Source organism: Podarcis melisellensis (genome assembly GCF_964234715.1).
Source record: "Podarcis melisellensis genome assembly, chromosome: 2".
NCBI classification, from domain to species: Eukaryota; Metazoa; Chordata; class Lepidosauria; order Squamata; family Lacertidae; genus Podarcis; species Podarcis melisellensis.
Genome location: NC_138529.1, coordinates 15,783,828 through 15,806,784, shown reverse-complemented (window position 1 = coordinate 15,806,784; position 22,957 = coordinate 15,783,828). Strand labels below are relative to the sequence as shown.

At 43.8% G+C, this 22,957-nt stretch overlaps 1 protein-coding gene and 1 long non-coding RNA gene across 7 annotated transcripts; both read left to right on the top strand.

Moving 5' to 3' along the window:
• Nucleotides 1–1,024: 1,024 nt before the first annotated feature.
• On the top strand, nucleotides 1,025–21,400 carry LOC309362900 (transmembrane protease serine 12-like). Of its 6 annotated transcripts, none has more exons than XR_014165125.1 (7): nucleotides 1,025–1,202; nucleotides 2,528–2,726; nucleotides 3,681–3,949; nucleotides 4,295–4,437; nucleotides 5,652–5,825; nucleotides 12,817–12,908; nucleotides 15,674–15,812. XR_014165125.1 is itself a non-coding variant. In XM_081898916.1 (6 exons), exons 1-6 carry the CDS (start codon nucleotides 1,103–1,105, stop codon nucleotides 12,835–12,837), a joined length of 906 nt encoding a protein of 301 aa, XP_081755042.1. In that variant the 5' UTR covers nucleotides 1,025–1,102; the 3' UTR covers nucleotides 12,838–12,972. The 6 variants fall into 6 exon arrangements, 4 of the variants coding, with proteins under 4 accessions (XP_081755042.1, XP_081755041.1, XP_081755043.1 ...); XR_014165126.1 differs by having other exon boundaries at nucleotides 12,817–12,904; nucleotides 15,674–15,808; XM_081898916.1 differs by lacking the exon at nucleotides 15,674–15,812 and having other exon boundaries at nucleotides 12,817–12,972.
• Nucleotides 19,040–20,817, top strand: LOC309363076. The gene is made up of 2 exons (XR_014165224.1): nucleotides 19,040–20,509; nucleotides 20,590–20,817. It is a non-coding gene; the product is annotated as an uncharacterized lncRNA (long non-coding RNA).
• Nucleotides 21,401–22,957: the final 1,557 nt, after the last annotated feature.

Genomic DNA, 22,957 nt, shown 5'->3' with positions numbered 1-22,957 from the left:
CCTATTTGAAACCCAAGTGTAGTATTTATGGGAATCCTTCACTTTCCGCTGCTGGTGCCCAACTTAAAGACGGGGCGTGGGGGGGTGTGCAGTGAAAATTATTCACCTGGCCTTGGGGGGGTGCGGTGAATATTATTCACTCTGGGCGGCTTTCAGCAGAATATAAAAATATCATAAAACATCCTTGGCAAGAGATAAGAAAACAGCCATGTGTGTTGAACCCTGAGTCAGTCCCTTTTACAGGAACATACCATTTTGAATACAGGCTTGCTCTTTTGATACAAAGGACAAAAAGTGCTATGGCATAGTAGAATTATTCTGTTTTGTTACCATCTCTATACAGCAGCCTAAAGTACAGTGTGTCCTTCTGAACATGACAAGAGCATATGTCACCATAAACAAGAGTGTATTCCCATGCTTGGTCCAGTAATGAATGTTAGATAAAACAAAGAAACACCTATATGCCAGAATACTCTTTCTGGAGTGGAAAGGCGGCAAAAAAGAAAGCTCAATCTGTTGCGTTTCTGCCTCTCAGCTTGTTAATGGCACAGTAAACCTGCCAGAAAATGAAAGAGAGGAAACCGAAGTTCAAACTCCTGCTAAGTTACGAATCTCCATTATAGATACCTTGGATCACTATGTGCAAATCTCTTTCCTACCTCACATGACTGGAGATGGGGGGCGGAAAATACATACAGTTGGTATTGTAAAGATCTATAAATAAGAGTTAAGTCCCCCCCCCCAAAAAAAAGCTGCTTCAGAAGTATTGGGAGGGGGTGAACAGGCGGTTTCCGTCCTCCAGAACAGCATGCGAGGTGACCCCGAAGGTTGTGATCAGGGAAATGAATGGAAATAGCCTTCCCTCCCTCCAGCAAGGCGCTGCCACCGGCTCCCGATACCTCCGCCGACGGGAGGGGAGACCCATTTTGCAGAGGGACAAGTCGGGACACCCGCCGCCTGGGAGCGAAGGCTGAGGCGCCAAAGCGCAGGCGTCGCCGTGGGAAAAACGTAGCGCGCGGCCGTCACGTGACGCTCAGCCGGGCAGCGCGGGGAAAAAGCGGGAGAAGACTCGCCGCCCGCCATTTTGTGTACTTGACAGACGATGCGACGTCTTCGTGCGCCGGCTGCTGGCTGGCTGGCGCTGCTCCTGCTGCTGGGCGAGACCGCCGGCGAGAACCCCTCGTCCGGGATCTCTCTAGAGAGTGAGCCCGGCTTCGCTTGGCGTTGGACGGCGGAACCCGCGGGCACATTCTCACGTGTCAGGTTCTCACGTGTCAGGCACGCCCTTCGAGGCTGAGGCTGGAGGGAGGCTGCTAGTGGCCTCCGGTGTTAGGGGCTTCCCCTCCCGTGAGAACCGCCCATAAGGAAGGAGGCTGGGGGTGAGGGCTGCACAATGAGACCCTTGGCCGCCATCCGAAAAATAAGGGGATTCGGTTTCTATCCTATTGGAGCAAGCAAAATTATCTGCAGTGTTTTAGGGGTGGGGAAATAATTATTTAGAGCCAATCCTTGAATTAATTGACTGGAAGGTAAAGTTAAAGGGCCCCTAGACGGTTAAGTCCAGTCAAAGGCAACTATGGAGTCCATTGACTATGGGACTATTGACTGGAGGGACACAGGTGGTGCTGTGGTCTAAGCCTCTTGGGCTTGCTGATCAGAAGGTCAGCGGTTCAAATCCATGTGACAAAGTGAGCTCTCGTTGCTCTGTCCCAGCTCCTGCCAACCTAGGAGTTCAGAAGCATGCCAGTGCAAGTAGATAAATAGGTACCGCTGCAACGGAAGGAAAACAGCGTTTCCGTGCATTTTGGTTTCCGTCACTGTGTCCCATTGCACCAAAAGCAGTTTAGTCATGCTGGTCACATGAACTGGAAAGCTGGCTGTGGACAAACACTGGCTCCCTCGGCCTGAAAGCCAGATGAGCACTGCACCCCATAGTCGCTTTTGGTTGGACTTAACCGTCCAGGGGTCCTTTACCTTTATCTTTTTTTACCTAATTGACTGGAAACAGGGCTAGATACTTTTATGGAGAGCACCTTCGAGAGAAGGAATGAGCTGCCCGCATACAAAACAGGAACAGTCTTAGATTTCTTGATGCCCCTTGTCCGTCCACCCTCAGAAAGGGGGAGAGGAAAATCATGAACTCTGGATCTTTCCTTGGAACTAGGATCTTATTCAATTTAGAACATGTTATTTTACCCATCTTCTTGCAGGTTTAGGTGCCCTGTTGGGGTAAAAAAAGAGAGCATCTTACAATAGTCGTATAATGTAGTCTTCTATTAACATAGGTTAAAATCAGTGATATTGCAGAAGCTGGCTTTGGTTTGCAACCCAACAATACAGTATAACCAGGGTTATTTCCCCCCACACTGTGAATGTTTCAGGTTTGCATAATATCTCCATCAGGTGTTCTGGGTATCCCCAACAATTCAAAGAATGTACTAGTGCACAAACACAAGTCCTTGCATAAATGGAAAGATGCAAACCAATTGCTGGATTGCATCTCACCAATATAAATTTTGATATTTAGAATGTGGAACCAGGCCACTTGTAGATGAGACCACAGAGGAAGAACGGATTGTAGGTGGACATGACGCTGAAGTTGGAAGATGGCCTTGGCAAGTTAGTCTTCAAGTTCACCATACTTATGGAAGATACCTTCATGTATGTGCTGGATCTTTAATTGATTATGACTCCGTGCTAACAGCAGCACACTGCATTCAAAACAGGTATATATTCAGATCTTTATATATTCAATCTTTTTCTGTGTCTGGTATGAGAAAAGTATATGGATCAAATATAAGTATATGGATTTACTGAATGTTTTTTGTATGTGTATCCATACATGTGGCTCTTTATCTTATTTCAGCTTTTTGCAAGGCCAGGTGATTTGTAGTGTTATAGTTATATTATGGATATCTGTCAGATAAAACCCTCTCAAACACGGAAGAGGCAAAAAACGAAGCAAAAGAGAAACCACAAAGACAGTGGTATATAGAATAAGGACCCCCCCCCTTTACCCATAGAAAAAAGGAATCTGCCAACCTGACCAGAGGCAGGGCAGAACTGGAGGGTAGAATGGCTCCTAATCCTGGAAGAGGCAAAAGACTTGAAATGCTTTGCCTATCTGTTCCAGAGGGAGGATCCATCCTATTCACTGAATGTCCCCCAGTCCACTCCAGCAAATTTCTGAATGTAATTCCCCCCTGGGATAATGAGCACCATAAAATCAACTCCCTGCAAAAAAGGCACAGATAGGAAAGGAAATAACATTGCTCTATTTACAGACACAATTGTCACTGTGGCATTCCAAGCAATGCCATAGCTACGGAGGGGCTTGCCCCCAGAGGGGTGCCATTGTGTGCCAAACTCTGTCTTTGACCTGGGTGAAATAAAGCCTAGTCTTGCCCAATTCCAAGTTAGTTGAACTGAATTGAAACTCTTGTTGAGCATGTTTTGAGCTTGCTCTGACTACTGTTACCTATCTGTATATCTGTTTGGAATGTAAACGATTTGCTGGATATGTTGCTTTTATTATATCTCTTTCATTCTTTTGGTGTTTGATGAGTCTAGCTTCATGTTTATTTTGGAACAGATGGTGAAGCAAGACACAAAATTCATTGCTCTGAAGTTGCAATCCTAGCTTAATGATTGACTCTGCAAGGACTTTCATTTTGTCCTAGGACAACACCAGAGCTTTGGAGGGCTGTGTTTGGCTTGCGTCGACTTTATGGAGACAAGATTCATTCTGTAAACAGCCAGGTGATGAAAATCATCCCCCACTCTCGTTATGATGCAAGAAGTCACGTAAACGATATTGCCTTGTTTAAATTAAGCCAGGTTATCACATACAATGACTATATTCAGCCCATCTGTTTACCTAGCACCCCTCTTCTCCTGAGTGACAGGAACCCATGTTATATAAGTGGATGGGGATTGACAAAAGAGAATGGTAAATATTTCCTTTTCCTTTTATTTTTTATTTATTGATTTTTTATTTATTTTTAAAAAGGGATTGTATCTACAAGCTCTGCATTCGCCTAGTGTACCAAAAAATTCATCAGTGTACCAAAATTCATCACATCTCCAAGATGGTGGAATGACTTTTGAGCTCCGTTTTAGCAATTGACATAGGTTCTCTGCACTTTAATGGGGATGTGGCTGTGGTGCATGAGGCTTAAGAAAGTTACTTTGGACCAAAAGATGTCAACAGCCAGCTTTTTTGCATATTGTTCAATATGTTACAGAATGTTAAACAGAGGCATACTACCAGCTGTATTTTATGTATTCATTATAGGTACACCAAGTTATATATTACAAGAAGCTGAAATAAAAGTTTTTCCACACGAAGTCTGTAATAGTTACGATTGGTATAATGGACGACTATCAAGGAATCAGCTTTGTGCTGGCTCTGAAAGTGGACATGTTGACGCTTGCCTGGTAAAATGAAGATAATTCTGTTTGAAAACAAATTGAAGAAACCTGTTGTCTTCTTGTTGGTAGCTCAAATATCATTACTGGATGAGGGTAACACCGGTCACAGTACTACCAAAGCAGTTGGAAAATTAATAGAAATAAGTTGCTGTTTCTTCATTTGATGAAATGGTCTCATTGACAAATCACAGTAAAATTCAAGCAATACCATAATTTCATGTGCCCAATATTGATTTGAGATTGCATGCGGCATAATTCCGGTTAAGATATGGATCCTGTTATCACTATTTTCTTTTTGAGTCCTTTTTTGGCTCACTGAAATATACTAGTAGCTGACGAATGAGAGTGGGAACTTTTGAGTTTATTTTAGAAAGAAAAGTGGGGTATACATTTCAAAACATAAAATAAATGAAAGAAGAGCTGTGCATAAAAATTCAGGGTATTCACTTATTTCCACTATGCTTCCCTCCAAAACAGAATTTGGAAGAGGGTGAGGCAAGAATTGTAATAAAAACATGGCTCTTGTTATGGTAGCTAACATTAAATGGAATATCATGTACAGTACTATTATTGTATGACTAGCTTGATGTCTAGAATTCCTCTCCCCACCTGCCCCAAATGATCACATTTTTAAAGTGGCCTGACTGTTGGTACTCGAGAGTGGATGGCGCTGTGGTCTAAACCACAGAGCCTAGGGCTTGCCGATCAGAAGGTCAGCAGTTCGAATCCCCATGATGGGGTGAGCTCCCGTTGCTCGGTCCCTGCTCCTGCCAACCTAGCAGTTCGAAAGCACATCAAAGTGCAAGTAGATAAATAGGTACCAGTCCGGCGGGAAGGTAAACTGCGTTTCCGTGCACTTCTCTGGTTCGCCAGAAGCGGCTTAGTCATGCTGGCCACATGACCTGGAAACTGTATGCTGGCTCCCTGGGCCTGTAAAGCGAGATGAGCGCCGCAACCCTAGAGTCATCCGCGACTGAACCCAATGGTCAGGGGTCCCATTACCTTACCTGTTGGTAGTGCTGTTGAGCCACAAAGGAAGATTACCCAATTCATTACCGGTATTTCCAGACTCATCCTTATTTCCTAGCAATGAGTATTTTCTCTTGATGATTTCTGAGAGGTAAAACTTAAAACGATTATATCTCAATCCCTCTCCATGTGAAACCTTCTGAATACTGTCAACAACACTTAGATTGTCTTCTTTATTTTTCATTTTCCAGGGAGACAGTGGTGGTCCTCTGATGTGTTATTTGCCAGACGATGACAAATTTTATCTGGTAGGAATCACCAGCTTTGGTATTGGCTGTGGTCGACCAAAATTACCAGGAGTCTATATACATGCAGCTAATTACAGAAGTTGGATAGATTCACGCCTACTTGGCAAAACCTCCATTGTGAGCATTCCATGTGGTCTGATTTTTTCAACTGTGATGTGGGTAACCATTCATCTTGTTCTGTGAACAGGCAAACTCTGCTTCCATTGCACTTTTAAACTCAATTATTTCCTCCTGCAAATCTTTACCAAAATGCAATATATGCTTTATAATCTACTTTGAATTGACAAATTCAAAAACAAGTTTTATCTGCAAAGATATAAACACAGAAGCACTGTTCATTTAATTTCCTTTATGAATCGCTTCTCATAAAGCTTCCCAAAGCGATTTCACAATAAAAAATATGTATATACAGACTGATTTATCCATGCCTCCCCTTGTTATGCTGCTTCCATCATCCTCCTGGAAAAAAAAAACCCCTGCTCTTTAGTGTTCAATTGGAGCAAACAGGAATCTGGGTTTCCCCCAGATTGCCATTTGTTCTGATATATCACTAAAGAGCGGGTTTTCCCTTGGAAAGGGGAAAACTCCAGTCAAGCGGGAAACTGCCAGGACTTGTGCTTTCTAGGCACAGTACATGCGGAATTTACATATATGTATATTTTACATTTTTTGATGGGTGGAGTATAAATAATAAAATCATTACTATTATGTACAATTTTAAAAGCTACGGTAGTAAGATCAGTGGTAGCTAATAAATAAGTTTCCTGTGTTTAGGACCAAGCTTTATCAGTACAAGGTAGACTGGTTTGTTGAGTGATACATTATTGTTTCAGTGTTTTATCACACACCGTTGTAATTTATTGTTTAATACTGATGTGAACTTTTCACAAGTGCTTAAATGGCCATCTTATAGGACCAGTTCCTGTCAGTAAGGGGGTCAAGCAAGGTTGCATCCTGGCACCAGTTCTATTCAACATCTACATCAATGATATGGTTAACTGTTTGTCATCTCCGGACTTCCACGCCCCCAAACTGGCTGACAAATCAATATCAGTGCTTTTGTACGCTGATGATGCGATACTCCTATCTCGAACAAGAATAGGCTTAAATAGGCTCATAGGTGAATTTTCAGCATACTGTAGGAGAGAGCAACTTGCAATAAACTATCAGAAAACCAAAATTATGGTTTTTGCAAGGAAACACAGACAGTACAGCTGGAGGATGGATAACCAGACAATTGAACAGGTTAAAGCCTTCAAATATCTGGGTATCGTTTTCCAGTCGACCGGGTCCTGGGATGTCCATCAAAAATGTGCCAAAGAAAAAGCAGCTCAAAGTATCAAGATGCTGTCCCGCTTCTTTTACACGAAGGGGGGCAGATACATCCCAGCAGCCCTTGAAGTTTTTCAAGCAAAACCTCTGGCGCAGTTACTGTACGGGGCACAAATCTGGACGGGGAACCACTGCTCCAGTCTTGAAACTGTTCAGTCTAAATTTCTAAGGCAGATATTCGGCGTCCCCTCCTGTGTTCCAAACGCAGCATTACGACTCGAGGCCTGCCTTCCATCTGTGGAAACTCGGACCTGGCAGAGAACATTCAACTATTGGCTTCGTCTTAATCTGAATCCACCTGGTCTACTGCCTCTAGTAATGCAAGACCCTCACAAAAGCAAATGGTTCAAAACTGTGCATCAAAAACTCCTTACATGCGGTCTGCATTCACAGTCCCTACTATCAATGGGCCTCATTAAAGCAAAGAGTCTAATAGGCCAGCGCCTGAAAGACATTGAACGACAAAACAACCTGACTATCTTAAAGAAACGGTGCCCATGGTATACCTACTTTCCCCCTTCTCATTTTGACTCTCCAGCTTCATATTTGTTTAAACTAACCATCCCAAAATACAGACGTGCCTTTACATTGGCTAGATGGGATGTTCTTCCCTCTGCTGTACTCGAAGGTCGTTACCAAAAGACTCCATTTGAAAAACGACTTTGCCCATGTGGAGATGGTAACACGGAAACAGTGTCCCACGTCCTTCTATCTTGCCCCCTTTACAAAGACCTAAGGAATGAGATTATTACTCCACTCATTCTCTCCAACCCCGGCCGTTCACCAGACATTACACTGTATTTTCTATTATCTGATACGGATAGTCAGATAACAGAGAAGGTCGCGAGGTACATCGAGAGAGCTGCGAAATTGAGGGCCACCATCTGAGTGACAGACTTGTTCATCTGACGGACCTCCTTTTGCTTGTTCTTTTCTTCCTTTTATCCCTATTTTCACTTTTAACTCTTGTATAGCTGTGGCCTGTTGGCTTTGCTAATAAAGTTTTGATTTGATTTGATTTTGATTCACAAGTGCTTTAGCTGCAGAAAAGTGGCATATAAATCTTGAAACAAATAGCTGTCATTCTACCATAAGTCCTTCCTAGTGTGCTCTAGTAGTTAAGAGACACGGGTTCAAATCCCCACTTGGTTATGAACCACATGGGGTAACCTTGGGCCAGTCACAAACTCTCATCCTAAACTGTTTCATAGGGTTATTGTGATAATATTGGGGGGGGGGGGACAATGTACCATGGGAAAAGTTACACAAAGAGTGCTGTAGAATTACAATACTGTACTGTGCTTCAGTTGGCCAGATGCAAAGCCAACCTTGCATGAGTTTTACACACACTCCCCAAACACTGAGTTGATTCAGAACTAAATCCTTTAAGATACGCTTTCCCCCGCCCTCACTGCATAATGGTCGTCTATAAGAGGCAATCGTAGGAGGATACTTATGTTGCTCTTACACAAGCATTGTCCAGTCCTGACACTAAGGTCTAACTCTGAGGGCCTTCTGACGGTTCCCTCACTGCGAGAAGGGAGGTTACAGGGAACCAGGCAAGAAGAGGGCCTTCTCGGTAGTGGCACCCACCCTGTGGAACGCCCTCCCATCTGATGTCAAGGAAATAAACAACTACCGGCACTTGACTTTTAGAAGACACCTGACGGCAAATTTTCAATGCCTAATATTTTACCATTTTTATATCAGGGACACAGATGGCGCTGTGCTCTAAATCACTGAGCCTCTTGGGCTTGCCAATCGGAAGGTCGGTGGTTCAAATCCCTGTGACGGGGTGAGCTTCCATTGCTCTGCCAACCTAACAGTTTGAAAGCACACCAGTGCAAGTAGATAAGTACCACTGCAGCGGGAAGATAAACAGCGTTTCCGTGCGCTCTGGTTTCCATCACTGTGTCCTGTTGCACCAGAAGCTGTTTAGTCCTGCTGGCCACATGACCCGGAAAGCTGTCTGTAAGCAAACCCGGCTCCCTCGGCCTGAAAGCCAGATGAACACTGCACCCCATAGTCGCTTTTGACTGGACTTAACCGTCCAGGGGTCCTTTACCTTACCTTTGCAATTTTTTATGTGCTGTAAGCTGCCCGGAGTGGCTGGGGAAACCCTGCCAGATGGGTGGAGTATAAATAATAAAATCATCATCATCATCATTATTAGGCATATCAATCCTTATTTATCAAAATCCCTTTAACTGCTAAAAGAACCCATGCCCCCGCCCGTTGCCTCTCTTAGCCCCGATTAGTTTCGTAAAATACGATTTATTGTAACGGGCAAAGTCGGGATCAGCTGCAGTCGCTGTGACATTTCACCAGGCGTTTATTTGCTTTCCTTATGTCGGGTTTAATACAGTAATAGGAAGCTTCGCTTTCGTAGGGCTTGGGGAGAGGTCGTCCCCATCCTCCCTCGTTGCCGGCTCTCGGGATTCCCTTATCGATCCCCGACAGGAGACTCCCGCCCCGAGGAGCAAGCGATCCAACCGACGGGTGTAAAGAAGGTGCGGAAGCTCCCGCTGCGCGCTTCGCCCCCCACCTTCCCCTCCCCCGCGCTAACGTCACTTCGGCCGGAGGAGAAAGTTTCCTCGACGGACGATGCGGCTAAGCCGTCTCAGGGCAGCCGCTGCGCCTCTGCTGGCGCTGCTGCTGGGTCAAGCCGTGACCCCGAACATAACGTCTCTGCTTCCCTCGGAGGGTGAGCCGGGCTTTCCTCGTCCCCCTTGAGCGGTGCGCGGCGCGGCCCGTCGGAAGCGTTTAGGATCGCTCAGCGTTTAGGATCGCAGGGGCGGAGCTGCGCGTGGAGCGCGCTTTCCCCGAGGAAGGCGGGGAGCGGGAGGGAAGCCGCTTCAAAACCTCGGGTGGGACGTGCGCGGAGCGCGCAACAGGCGGCGCAGCTTCGCCATCGGGGTCGGCGCTGGGGAGGGAAGGATGCGAAGGCATTGGATCCCTCAAATCCCATTGGATCCCTTTCCTACAGGTCGAGGCCCATGGATCCACCGTGAGGATCCCTCCCGGTCTTCCGGCAAGCGGCTGGGGGGGGGTGCATTTGGGTCCTGGAAACGACCACTGTTTATACTTTTAGATATGTTTGCATTTATAAATATTTATTCTATATTTGAGACTTAAAATACTTATAGCACTATACACTGATCCTTGAAGGTTTATGCCCCCCCATAACTAGTCAGTCTGGAAGGTTGCTGCCTCTTTTTTCAGGCACACCTTCTACCACCCAGCCAACTTCTTTGTTGCTACCCTTTCTGCTCTGCTGTGAAATCTATTATCTCTGGCTGACACAGATTCCACAAGGTGTTGTACAAGATTTAAACACTCTGTTACACATACTGGGAAACAAGTTACCGTAAATATCCTAGTTTTGACCTTTTTAATAATACAAAAACAAAAAAAAACCAACTTGCAGACATAACTAGCCACTTGGCATTCCTCACACAATAGTTTTGGCCTTTTTATAACAGAAAAACAAAAACCCAACTTGCAGTTCTCATTAGCCACTCTGGAGTTCCTCACAGGGCCTTGCAGAGCCAGGCAGAGACCCGGGCCAGGTAGATAATGTGCCCCCCCTTTTTTTTTACCCTGGGGATAACTGAAGTCTTATAAATAAGTAAGTATATAAATAATTTTCACAAACGTTATGCTGACAAATAATTTTATTTCAAGGCTTGAACCATATCTGCATATAAAGACAAAATGGAAAATATACCGTAGATAAATATGCTGATCAAGGCCCCATTTGGAATCGGAGGCCCGGGCCAAGTGGCCCATATGCCCCCCCCCATCTGGGCCTGGTTCTTCACACAATAAAGTTTACACGCAAACACACCCCTGTGTTTGGGGTAGGTAGCATAGTTTGGAATAGCTGAAGTATACACATGTTAACCCTTCAAATTATTGTAGAAATAGTGTGTTCCTTCCTTTTAATTAGATTGGATCATATCTTGTGTTATTTTATGTTTTTAAAGGGGTTTTTTTATTTAAAAAAAACACACCCCTCCATCTTGAGCCACTCAGCGACACTTGTTGGAAATAAAACATTGGGGGGGGGGGGAGAGCATGCCTCCTGACTCATACGGCCATGATGGGTTCTTCCACAGGGACCCAAATGCCATCCCCAGAGCCACTTGCCAGGAGATGGTGGCTGCGAATGCGGAAGGCAAGCTCTGCAGGGTTCCTACATGCAGTGGTGTAGCGTGGGTTGTAAGCACCCGGGGCAAGGCAAGTAATTTGCGCCCCCTAACCCGTGGATTGGCGCCCCCTAACACTAACCCCCAGGTGTTGCGGCCGGCCCCCCCTGCACCCCCAACGCTACGCCACTGCCTACATGTGGGTTTCTGTTTTGCGTTCTCATTCTCACATTTTTGCAGTTCAGATGGGAAGCGAATCGGGAGCAGGGCAGTCACGTGTGAAAGCTTTTCCGGGGCGCCTTGCTACTTCCAAATTGGTGCCGCTCACAAGGCCGCTGAAATTTATGCAGAAGAGCCTCCGTTATAGCAGAAATTTGGGCATGTGGAGGTGCTGGTTCTCACAAATGATGTCTCCGGTTAAGTGGTACCGTGTAGTCCAGAACCTATGCATGGTAATGGGTGCATTTTGCCAAGTTCATGCCTTGGGCTTTATATCCATTGGCACAAGAGAGAAACGGGATTTTAAGGAAGTTGTGGGGGAGCAACACCATGACCAAACAATAAGTGGCAGTGAATACAATAAGGCAGCCCTGTTTAGGGAAGCTTTTAATGTTTGAATCATTATGGTATTTTAATATTTTGTTGGAAGCTGCCCAGAGTGGCTAAGGAAGCCCAGCCAGATGGGCGGGGTATAAATAAATTATTATTATTAATAATATTGTTATGATTGTTGTAATAATAATAATAATAATAATAATATGTTCTGACGTTCATTTCATTTGCAAAATAGGCTTTTTAAAATAAACTTTTCGTCAGTGTAATGTGCTGTATGTGCTGTTCATTTCATTTGCAAAATAGGCTTTTTAAAATAAACTTTTCGTCAGTGTAATGTGCTGTATGTGGGGTTTGCAGCTAGTGCAGAGCAGACCACAGCTTGGGTGGCGAGTGGGCACATACCATGCCAGCATTGCGGGATCTTGCAGTGACTGCCTAATAGCCACCAAGCTAGTTTTAAGTTTCTGCTTTCCTACATACAAAACCCTATACAGTCGTACCTTGGATCCCGAACGCCTTGGTACTCGGACGTTTTGGCTCCCGAATGCCGCAAACCCAGAAGTGAGTGTTCCAGTTTGCGAACGTTCTTTGGAACCGAAACATCCAGCAGGAGCTTCCTGCAGCCAATCAGAAGCCATGCTTTGGTTTCTGAACGTTTTGGAAGTTGAACGGACTTCTGGAACCGATTCCATTCGAGTTCCAAGGTACGAAGGTATAATTGCACCAAATAACCTATATATTTAAAAAAAGCCCCCTGCGCTATATGATCAGCTAATGAAGCCTGGTTAGTTTTCTTAAGCTAAAGTTTTGGAGGAAATGAGTGAGACTGAATGGTGGCAGAAGCTTAAGTGGCCAGCAGGAGTGGGAGTTGGGTTTTGTTGTCCAATAAGTAAATAGATACTTCCCTCCACAATGCCCAACAGAAATTCATCCGGTAACAGAATTGTTGTGCCATACCGATCCATTCAAAACAACGGTTCTAAGGATCTGCTTTAAATGTATTTGTTGCTGAATGCCTGCTGTATTTTGAGGGACGTGTCTCACCACTAGCATAACTGTGTTTTCATTTCTAGATTGCGGGACAAGGCCTCTGATGGATGAGATGACAGTAGGGAATCGGATTGTGGGTGGACGTGATGCTGAGCCAGGGGCATGGCCATGGCAAGTTAGTCTTCAAGTTTACCGCTTTGGTACAGGATATCACCATGTATGTGGTGGATCCGTGATTAATAACTACTCAGTGCTGACAGCAGCACACTGCATTAAAAAATGGAAGTAGGTATATTTCTGTTCTAAATCTTTTTCTTCTTTTTTTGCCAGTTATAGGTGTGAAAAAGTATGTTTGTTAAAACGACTAGCTTATTTTTGAAATCTGTATCTACCGCTAGAGAGAGACCTGGAACAAAACATTTCAGTATATCAATAACAGGAGCAACCCACTTGCGGCAATAGGCCTGTAACATCAATTCAGAGATCAGAAGCAGGGGGTTAGTTCAGAAATTGGGGGCCCTTTTTCCTTTCACCCCCCCATCCCCACCTGAAACCATTCCCTGCTATGCTTTATAGCAAGGTGGGGAACCTTTCACAGCCCTTGGGCAACCAGAGGCAAAAAGTGGATTGAACAATCAATGCAATGCATACATTTCTGGAGTTCACAGGTTTCTACACACACACAAACGTGCTCAGCCCTCCAACCACCAGGCAGTGAATTCCAGCGCAGACATCCAAACACTTTGCAAATATCAATACAAGGCATGGAAAACCAGATCTCTGCAGCGGAGTTCATTACCAAAAAAAAGGCCATCTGGACCCTGCAGTTAAAAGAACTACCACCCAGTCATAAATACCCCCTTCTTGGGCAAGGTGGTGGGCAGAAATCTACTAGAATGTTGTAGTTTTTCAGATCTAAAATGGGAGAGGGGGCAAGGAAAGAGCAAGGACTCTGCTTTCTGTGTACAAAATGAGTTCACATCTGTTTGCAGGAAAATGCCAAGCATTTATTTATTTAGAGCATTTGTACTCTGCTCTTTAGCCAAGAAGCCTCCCAGAGTGGCTTACACGAAATCAAATCAAGACACTTCCTACCTGTAGGTTTACAAACAAAAAAAAACAAACACACAAGGGAAAAGGGAGGAGGAGGGAAGAAGAGAACAAAACTCAAGCACCGATTTCTAGACAGTTTCTATATTTCTGTATTGACCAGCCAGCATAGTTCAGAGGCCTGATGGAACTGGGCCACCAGCAAAGCAGATGCAATGAAACCTGCTTCCTGAATGATTAATTCATGGATCCTATTGGAGACATTTTATACTGCAAAAGAATAACTTCAGTAATTACTCCCTTATCTCTTATGTACAGCATATTTTAAAAGCACATTAAAAGGGGCCCTCTGACCGTTAGGTCCAGTCGTGAACGACTCTGGGGTTGTGGCGCTCATCTTGTTTTTTTGGCCAAGGGAGGCGGCGTACAACTTCCGGGTTGTGTGGCCAGCATGACTAAGCTGCTTCTGGCAAACCAGAGCAGTGCACGGAAACGCCATTTACCTTCCCGCCGGAGCAGTACCTATTTATCTACTTGCACTTTGACGTGCTTTCGAACTGCTAGGTTGGCAGGAGCAGGGACCGAGCAACAGGAGCTCACCCCATTGTGGGGATTCGAACCGCCAATCTTCTGATCAGCAAGCCCTAGGCTCTGGTTTAGACCACAGCGCCACCTGCGTCCCATTACTTCTTCCCAAAATCATGGGAACCATAGTTTGCCTCCTCACTGCCCCAGTACCCTAAACAAACTACAGTCCCCAGGATTATTTGGGGGGGGGGAGAGTCGTGTGCTTTAAGAGTGCAATGAATGTTACTTAAATGTGGTGTGGCTCTGTTTACTGCAGATAATCATACTTTTCAACTCAGTTTCTTCCAGGTGTCTCTGGTGCAACAGGTTAGTGCATTTGACTGTTAACCAAAGGTGTATTTGACTTTTCAACTCCAAACAGGGATAGTTTGAAGGTCGGCAGTCCGAATCCGCATGACGGAGTGAGCTCCTGCCCCAGCTCCTCCCAACCTAATAGTTCAAAAGCACGCCAGTGCAAGTAGATAAATAGGTACCACTGTGGCAGGAAGGTACGGTAAATGGCATTTTCGTGCGCTCTGGCTTCCGTCACGGTGTTCTGTTACGCCAAAAACGGTTTAGTTATGCTGGCCACATGAACTGAAAAGCTGTCTGCAGACAAAGGCCAGCTCCCTTGGCCTGAAACAAGATGAGCGCCGCAACCCGATAGTCGCCTTTGACGGGACGTAACAGTCCAGGGGTCATTTACTTTTACCTTTATGTTAGCTCAATGAAACTATGATTTAGCCAGAAGTATTTATAATTACATCTGGAAATAAAGTAATCAGCATCAAAGAGCAGTAGGTGTAGTTGCACTGTGATAAAGAAGTGGCATTAAGAAGTGGTAATTATATAGAGAAGAGATGCCCACATTCATGATGGAGACGCAGACAAATATTTTTGCACAAGATCTCCATTATTAAGGTATAAAACAAACAAATGGAAATAGATGTTGCTCACACACAAATCACAAGACTGTTGTGAAGGTGGTAGCATTTGCTTTTGCAGTCTTCCGCACTTCTGAATGTTTTTTTACAAGGCAATGGAGTAAAAATGTAGTGGAGGACAGAGAAAGAGTGGTTGGGGTGAGGAACAATATAAAATCCAGAATATTTTTCATCAGGATCTGCCCCAGAATATTTTTCATCAGGATCTGCCTACTGATGTGGACAGTAAGCAGTGGAACAGCAACAAATATGGTGACTGAAGAAGGTATGTGGGTGTCTTATGAACCAATCACATGTGCAGAAAAATCATTTCTGAACCACCTGTTTGTAAGAAAATTCCTGTATGTGGACATGATAAAGGGATTTTATTCTCTCTTAGGGATCCAGCATTTTGGAGGGTTGTATTTGGCTTGCACCATCTTTATAACTTTGAATCTTCTACCGTAAAGCGCCATGTCAGAGCTATCGTGATGCATTCTGGTTTCAAGAGAAGCACGTACGAAAATGATGTTGCCTTGTTTAAACTAAAAAGGCCTATCAGCTACAGTGATTATATTCAACCTATCTGCTTACCTAACAGCACTACTCAACTAGTGGCAGATGAAAACCCATGTTTCATAAGTGGATGGGGAAACACAGAGGAGAAGGGTAAATATCTTATGTGTCCTTTAATCTGTGATAAAAATCAGTTTGGTGATCTAATTGAGATTTGGTGATCTCAGGAAGAATCTTTGCAGTGAGTTGTATTCAATGCTAGCCCTTCTCAGAGTAGCATTGGATTCACTCCAGTGAGGACATTTGGGATTCTTTCGCACAATGCACAGAAAGAAAACTGAGTTTGCTGTAGAATGTATGGAGGATTCCTTGGACCTGTCAAAGCGCGCTCTCTCTCTCTCTCTCTCTCTCTCTCTCTCTCTCTCTCTCTCTCTCTGTGTGTGTGTGTGTGTTTGTTGCATTCACACTGTGTGTTTTTAAACGTACTCTTAAAATGCTTTTTAAAAAGTATTAATCATCTGTGGAATACTGGAAATAGACTTCACAGGGGATGTGTGGCACAGTTCATGAGTTTTATCATTGTCCTTTCCCAAGAGCTGCTATAGCTGGCAATTTTATATTGCACAGCGCTAAAGAAACACAAGCATACTTCTAACAGTGTTTTGTGTTCATTACAGGTAGAGGAAAATTTATATTACAAGAAGCTCAAGTTGACGTTATTCCACTATATATCTGCAATAGATATGACTGGTATGCAGGCGTAGTATCGTGGAATATGCTTTGTGCTGGTTCTGAAACTGGACATGTGGATAGCTGCCAGGTAAAAAGGAAATAATTATATTTAAAAACATATTGCTAAAAATATATTCACGTGTCATTTTTTACCAGGCTTCCCATCTCCCTTTCTGCATGCGTACACAAACTAGCTTGTACTCACAGAAATGTGGTTTTGGGAATCTTTAATCTGGAGATCGTTGCACACCTCAAAGTTATTGAACTATACCATTGCCAAGTTGTTTTTCTTACTTGGGAGAGTTAGCAAAAGACTCATAGATTGCAAGCTAAATAGGATTTATTTTAACAAAATGGCAGAGAAAGTGGCTTTGTAGCTAGAAGCGTCAGTTGCAATGGTACAGAATAAAACAGGTAAGTTACTACACAAACACACAAAAGCCTACACTTAAGTAACAAGACCGCAAGTGGCAGCACAGTGGTAATGCTCAGATGCTGATGACTGATGTTTGTGAAAATGGGGAGGGCAGAAAGACAGCAAGGTTTAGGAAATGAAGAAGGCAGAAATCAAAGGAACAAATAAAATGTTGGTGTTTGGAGTTAAAAAGCTGACCGAAGATGAACTGAATACTGAATCCCTGCTAGAGGTGATTATCCTGGATATGATCACATTAAGACTCAGGGTTTTTGGAAAACCACGAAAGCTGTGTTCATTGTAGGAAATACATATGTGATAGGAAATATCCTAGTTCTAACCCGAATAGCTAACTCTTCCCCCACTATGAGGTATGGAGAAAGAGTGGAATTGAGGCCAGCAACCCTAAGAGTATTGGTCTAACACTGAGAGAAGATCAATAGGTCAGCACAAGGACGACAAGCTTGGGAGGTTCCTCACTAATCTACCCTTTCCTCATGCAGATACATCAGCCTATAGGGCAAGCAGAGTTGCCCCTGACATTGTTAAACACTAATAGTTACCTGTCCTGAGGAAACGATTGGTTCCCTGAGTTTTACTATGATCTGAAGGCGTGAAGGCATGTCTGTGATGGGTGTTCGGCGCACATACAGTGGTACCTTGGTTCTCAAATGCCTTTGTACTCAAATACTTGAGAACCAAACGCCGAAAACCCAGAAGAAAGTGTTCTGCTTTTTGAAAGTTTTTGGAAGCCAAATGTCCAATGCGGTTGCCAGCTATTTTTTCCAGAGCACCTGTACCAATCAGAAGCTGCGCCTTGGTTTTTGAATATTTCAGAAGTCAAAAGGACTTCCAGAACGGATTACGTTTGGTGCTTTTGTTTTTGCTATTTATTTTGCGTTGTTTTTTTTTGAGGCTTTTTCGGTTGATTTGTTTTTGTGACTGTGTGGAACCCAGTTCAGCTACTGATTGATTGATTGTGTGACTGCGGAAATGGATAAAAGCCCCGTCCCCCTCCAAACAATGACTAACATCAGTGCAGGTAAGAAAAAATAATGATTTTGATTTTTATCACCTACAATACTGTCTTATTTATTGTATAGTACTGTACATTATTGCTTTCATTTTATGGATCAGTGGTCTCGTTAGATGGTAAAATTCATGTTAAATTGCTGTTTTAGGGGTTGTTTTTAAAAGTCTGGACCTTGAGCTTGTTTGGAGGTTCTAGCAGGGGAGCGCAGCTATCGTATACCCTTAACCGAAGAACGGTACACTCCTTCTATCTGGGATGGTCGTCCTCTTCCACCGAGCGCGCAGCTTCGGGAGGGACGCACATGGAGCGGTGAGGGAGGAAGGGGACACCCGCCTAGCCAGCCAGATCAGCCGACCTAGCAGTTCGAAAGCACCCCCGGGTGCAAGTAGATAAATAGGGACCGCTTACTGGCGGGAAGGTAAACGGCGTTTCCGTGTGCTGCGCTGGCTTGCCAGATGCAGCTTTGTCACGCTGGCCACGTGACCCGGAAGTGTCTTCGGACAGCGCTGGCCCCCGGCCTCTTAAAGTGAGATGGGCGCACAACCCTAGAGTCTGTCAAGACTGGCCCGTACGGGCAGGGGTACCTTTACCTTTACCTTTACTTAAAAGTCTGGAACGGATGAATCCATTTTGCAGTATTTTCTATGGAAAAGCATGCCTTGGTTCCGGAATGCTTTGGTTTTGGAATGAACTTCCTGAACGGTTTAAGTTTGAGAACCAAAGTACCACTGTATTTTGTTGGCCATTCTACCATTCTACCTATGTGTCAAGAAACATCCGGGGAAAAGGCTCAAGCAGTGATTATATATATATATATATATATATATATATATATATATATATGCAGGTTTTGGTGTCCTCGGGTGTCTTCCCGTGTAAAAGTTGGGGTGTCTAGGCGACGTTTCGACGAGGTCTCACTCGTCATCTTCAGGCTGAAGATGACGAGTGAGACCTCGTCGAAACGTCGCCTAGACACCCCAACTTTTACACGGGAAGACACCCGAGGACACCAAAACCTGCATTCCTGTACCCGTGAAAATCTACGAAAGCAAATATATATATATATATATATATATCCAAGATAAGCCAGCCTTTGTAGTTTGCTCTTGAGCTAGGCCCATACACGAACCCTGGGTTTCCTTGGCTAATGCGGTTCAAAACACATTTTTAAAAGCTTCCTTAAGGGAGAATACTAAGATAATGTTCCTTTAAGAGGCCCTGACTAACCTAAAGAAAATAGCAAACTTGGAGAAGGTCAAGAAGGGCAATCTAACTAAGTTTAACAAGGTTTTTTTTCCATGGGAATCCACAAGGTCAGGTACCCTGGGGAAGAACTAGAAAAAGCTGGGCAGTTTTGGGGTCTCAGGGAAGTCCAGTTAAATGAAAAAGATAACCTGATGGATGGTGCTTTATAACCAAGAGATGACCATCTTAAAGTCAAAGATGGATGCAAGGACTGCAGCATGACAAAGGACACAGGTAACAACTTGTCAGCAGGCACAACATGATCTCCTGTTACAAGGGGCCCCTGAGACAATTGAAATACCTTTCTAGGTGACCAAGATTTCCCACTTGGGAAGAGGCAGCGGCACTTTCCCAGAGAATGGGAAATGCAACTTAACCAAATTACCAGTGGAAAATGTTATTGCCATTTTATTTTCGAATATCCAATATACTTTGTATATTCCCCCCCAAAAAAAATGTTAATAAAACCTATTAAAAAGAAAAAGCTACTGCCGTGACATGCCTTTTGGGGGGAGGGTGTCATGTGACCCCCTTCTCCGATGATAGCATACTGCTGCAGTCCAATAGGATGAGGTTTTGAAACCCTCAACCCATCAGGAGGGTGGGGGAATTTGGGCTTGAGGCAGGAGAGCTTAGTTGCATACTACCCAGCCATGTTCTGAGGATGAACATGGCAGCATCAAAGCCGGCCGTGGCACCTGTGGTCTTTACCTACCTACTAGGCACTTTGAAGAAGAGCACTAGGAGAGTACAGTAGGTCAAGAAGGCAGATACTGTGAGTTTATCATACTCCATGGCAGCCATGAGTGTTAAACCTGAAAAGGGAAAGTCAGGGATGTTGGGGGGGGGGGAATACCTGTTTCAACCCAAAATCTTACATGTAACCATGTTTGCAGTGGGTCCAGACCCAGAACTTGAAACTGCAATCCTTGTAAATGCTGTGATTCTGACCCAGAAGGCTATTGTGGTGTGTGTGTGTGTGTTTGTGTGTATACCCATTTCCTGAAGGATGAGGGCAAGGAGCCCACATCAACACGCTTACCTGCAACGATGTTTACAGCAGGACTGGATCCAGACCCTGAAACTATGTTCCCTGGCAAATTCCAGCGATTCTGGTCTAGAGTGGGATTGTAGATATATGTGTATATAATATTGATGCTCAACGGATGAGGCCACATCCATTTCCCTACCTGTAGAGGCTGTGGGTGGCGGTGTAACTTTTGAAATCGCAGAAGAGAATAGAGCATGAAGAAAAGGAAGCCTTAACTGAAGAGTTGAAGATTCTGCAGGTGAGAGTTTTGTATCTGAATGATGTGCGCGTTTGATTAGTATGTTGGTTTGCCTTGTTACTAAAGAGCTTCTCTGTTTTCTACAGGGTGCTATATAACTAGTGGTAATTTTGATAAAGCATCAATTGATGGAAGAGTACTTTAGAAACTGCAGGAGAAAATGGAGTGTGAAGAAAAGGAAGATTTAATTGAATAGATGGATGAAAAGAGCTTGTCGGTTGTTAATATCTGTCCTATGTCCGAGCCCTGAAAGCTGAAGGGTGCATGCATGTGTGTATTTCTGATGTGTGTAAATAAAAATGGTTTGCTTTAAACATCTGTGTGCATACCTGTATCAGAAAGCAACATGGCAAAGCAACATAGCAGAGCATGATTACCGATTCAGGCTTTCCCAACTGATCCACATTTCCTAGAAAACTGTATTTTGTTTTGCCTGTTCATGAGATGCAAATTAAAACTTACTGTTTTTCATGTTCCAGGGGGACAGTGGAGGACCTCTGATGTGTTACTTTCCAGATTACACCAAGTTTTATCTGATAGGAATCACCAGTTTTGGTATTGGCTGTGGCCGACCCAAACTTCCTGGAATCTATATACGTGCAAAAAATTATCGACTATGGATAGATAGAGCAGTCACAATATTCAGCAGAACTTCTACTATGAGCTTTCAACACATTCTCATGTTTTTGACCGTTGGATTGGTAACCCTCCATCTTGTTCTATGAAAAGTCCTGTTCTTTTGGAACTTTATACTTTTCCTTTTAAAACGTATTCATTCCTCTTGCAAACAAGTATATGGAGCCATTTGTTTTTATAATAATGAATGCTTTGTACTCAGTTGTTTAACCTTGTCCAAAATGAATGGAAAAATCCTTCATTAAAAACATCAATCCAAAAGGCATTGCTCAGTTACATTTATATATTTTGGGGGCTGTAAGTTATATTGTGACTATTGTACTGACAGGCTGCAATATGAAAAAAGAGCATGGTTTCAAAAACATGCAGAAAATTATAATTTAATATGTGAAAGAAATGCTTCAATTCTTCATAGAGGCTTAATTTACAAAATTCAAATGATCCTCTCCCAAATATATATTTCCATATTCTATAAGAAATGTACATGATAGATGCCTACCATTGCCATGCTTTTCTGTATCATTTAAAAAATAAAACATAATTTACAGTTGAATACAGGCATATTTGAAATTCTAGTGTAATATTTTTTAGTCCTTATCCCCCAAAGGAGAATCTACAAATGAGAATTTTGCCTATAAGTAGTTCCATGTTTATTGTTATTAATTGCTTTCTGCAACTTCTACAGCAAAGCAAAATATTTAATGATTTGGTGTTAAATTAAATGGGTTTGGGGGTCCTCTGCAATACTGTAATTTCATAGTAGTAAGATTGGATTCTGCAGAGGCTATTACTAAAATGGTCAATACAGTTTCTTCATTAAGTAAATACCTAGCCAGGTCTGCTAAGTATATAATTATTTACACTTGAGCCAAGATGTTGCAGGCGGAACTACTGCTCCTGGAAAGCGAGCTGTAGTGGGAAGACCTTTACTGTAGTTGCAGATTAACTCAGCAAGGTCCGAGTGCGAAAGCAATATGATAGTCTCATCTGTGCTTTGGATGGAAGTATTAAAACCTGAGACATGAAAGCTAGGAGCTAAAGGGCACCTTCAACCTAGGTTATGGGAGTAACAACGGAATGTCTAAGCGCACTTTTTTAATCACAAGAATACAAAGCTGAAAATGAATGAACTAAAGCTACAACATTATGTTCATTTTTCACATGGTCTAATCCAGGGATCTGCAACACGCGGTTCCGGAGCTGCATGTGGCTCTTTTACACCTTTGCCGCGGCTCCGGGACGGATACTAGCGAGGGGAGGAGGCGCATTGTGCGCCCCGACACTCCCCACAGTGGCGGGCGCTGTACTGGCTGTGACGTCGCATGGGGGCGGTGCGTGCATTAGTCACGCACCGTCCCGACGTTGCCCGCCCGCCTGCCCACTACATTGTAAGGGGCATGTATGCTGGTCACTGCATTGAAAGGGGGCATGTACGCTGGTAACTGTTTTGAAGGGGAGTGAAGAACACACACACACAAAAAGGTAACTTGTTAATTTAACGTTTATTTCTATGAGGAGGAGTAATTCTGAGGGGTCAAACAAAGAAATAATAAAAAAGTGACAAAAAAAATATTTTTATAATGACGAGTTTTGCGGCTCCCAGTTTTTTCTTTCTTCGGAAACGGGTCCAAGTGGCTCTTTTTGTCTTAAAGGTTGCAGACCCCTGGTCTAGTCCTTCTCCTGCCCACCCCCACCCCCACCTATTCTTAATAGGGTCTCTTCTCTGGTCTGAGAGTGGCTGAAAGTGGGGAGGCTGAAACAGCTCCTCCTTTCCTTCCACTCTCCAGTTTTAATCGCGCCAATGAGATTCCCTGCCGC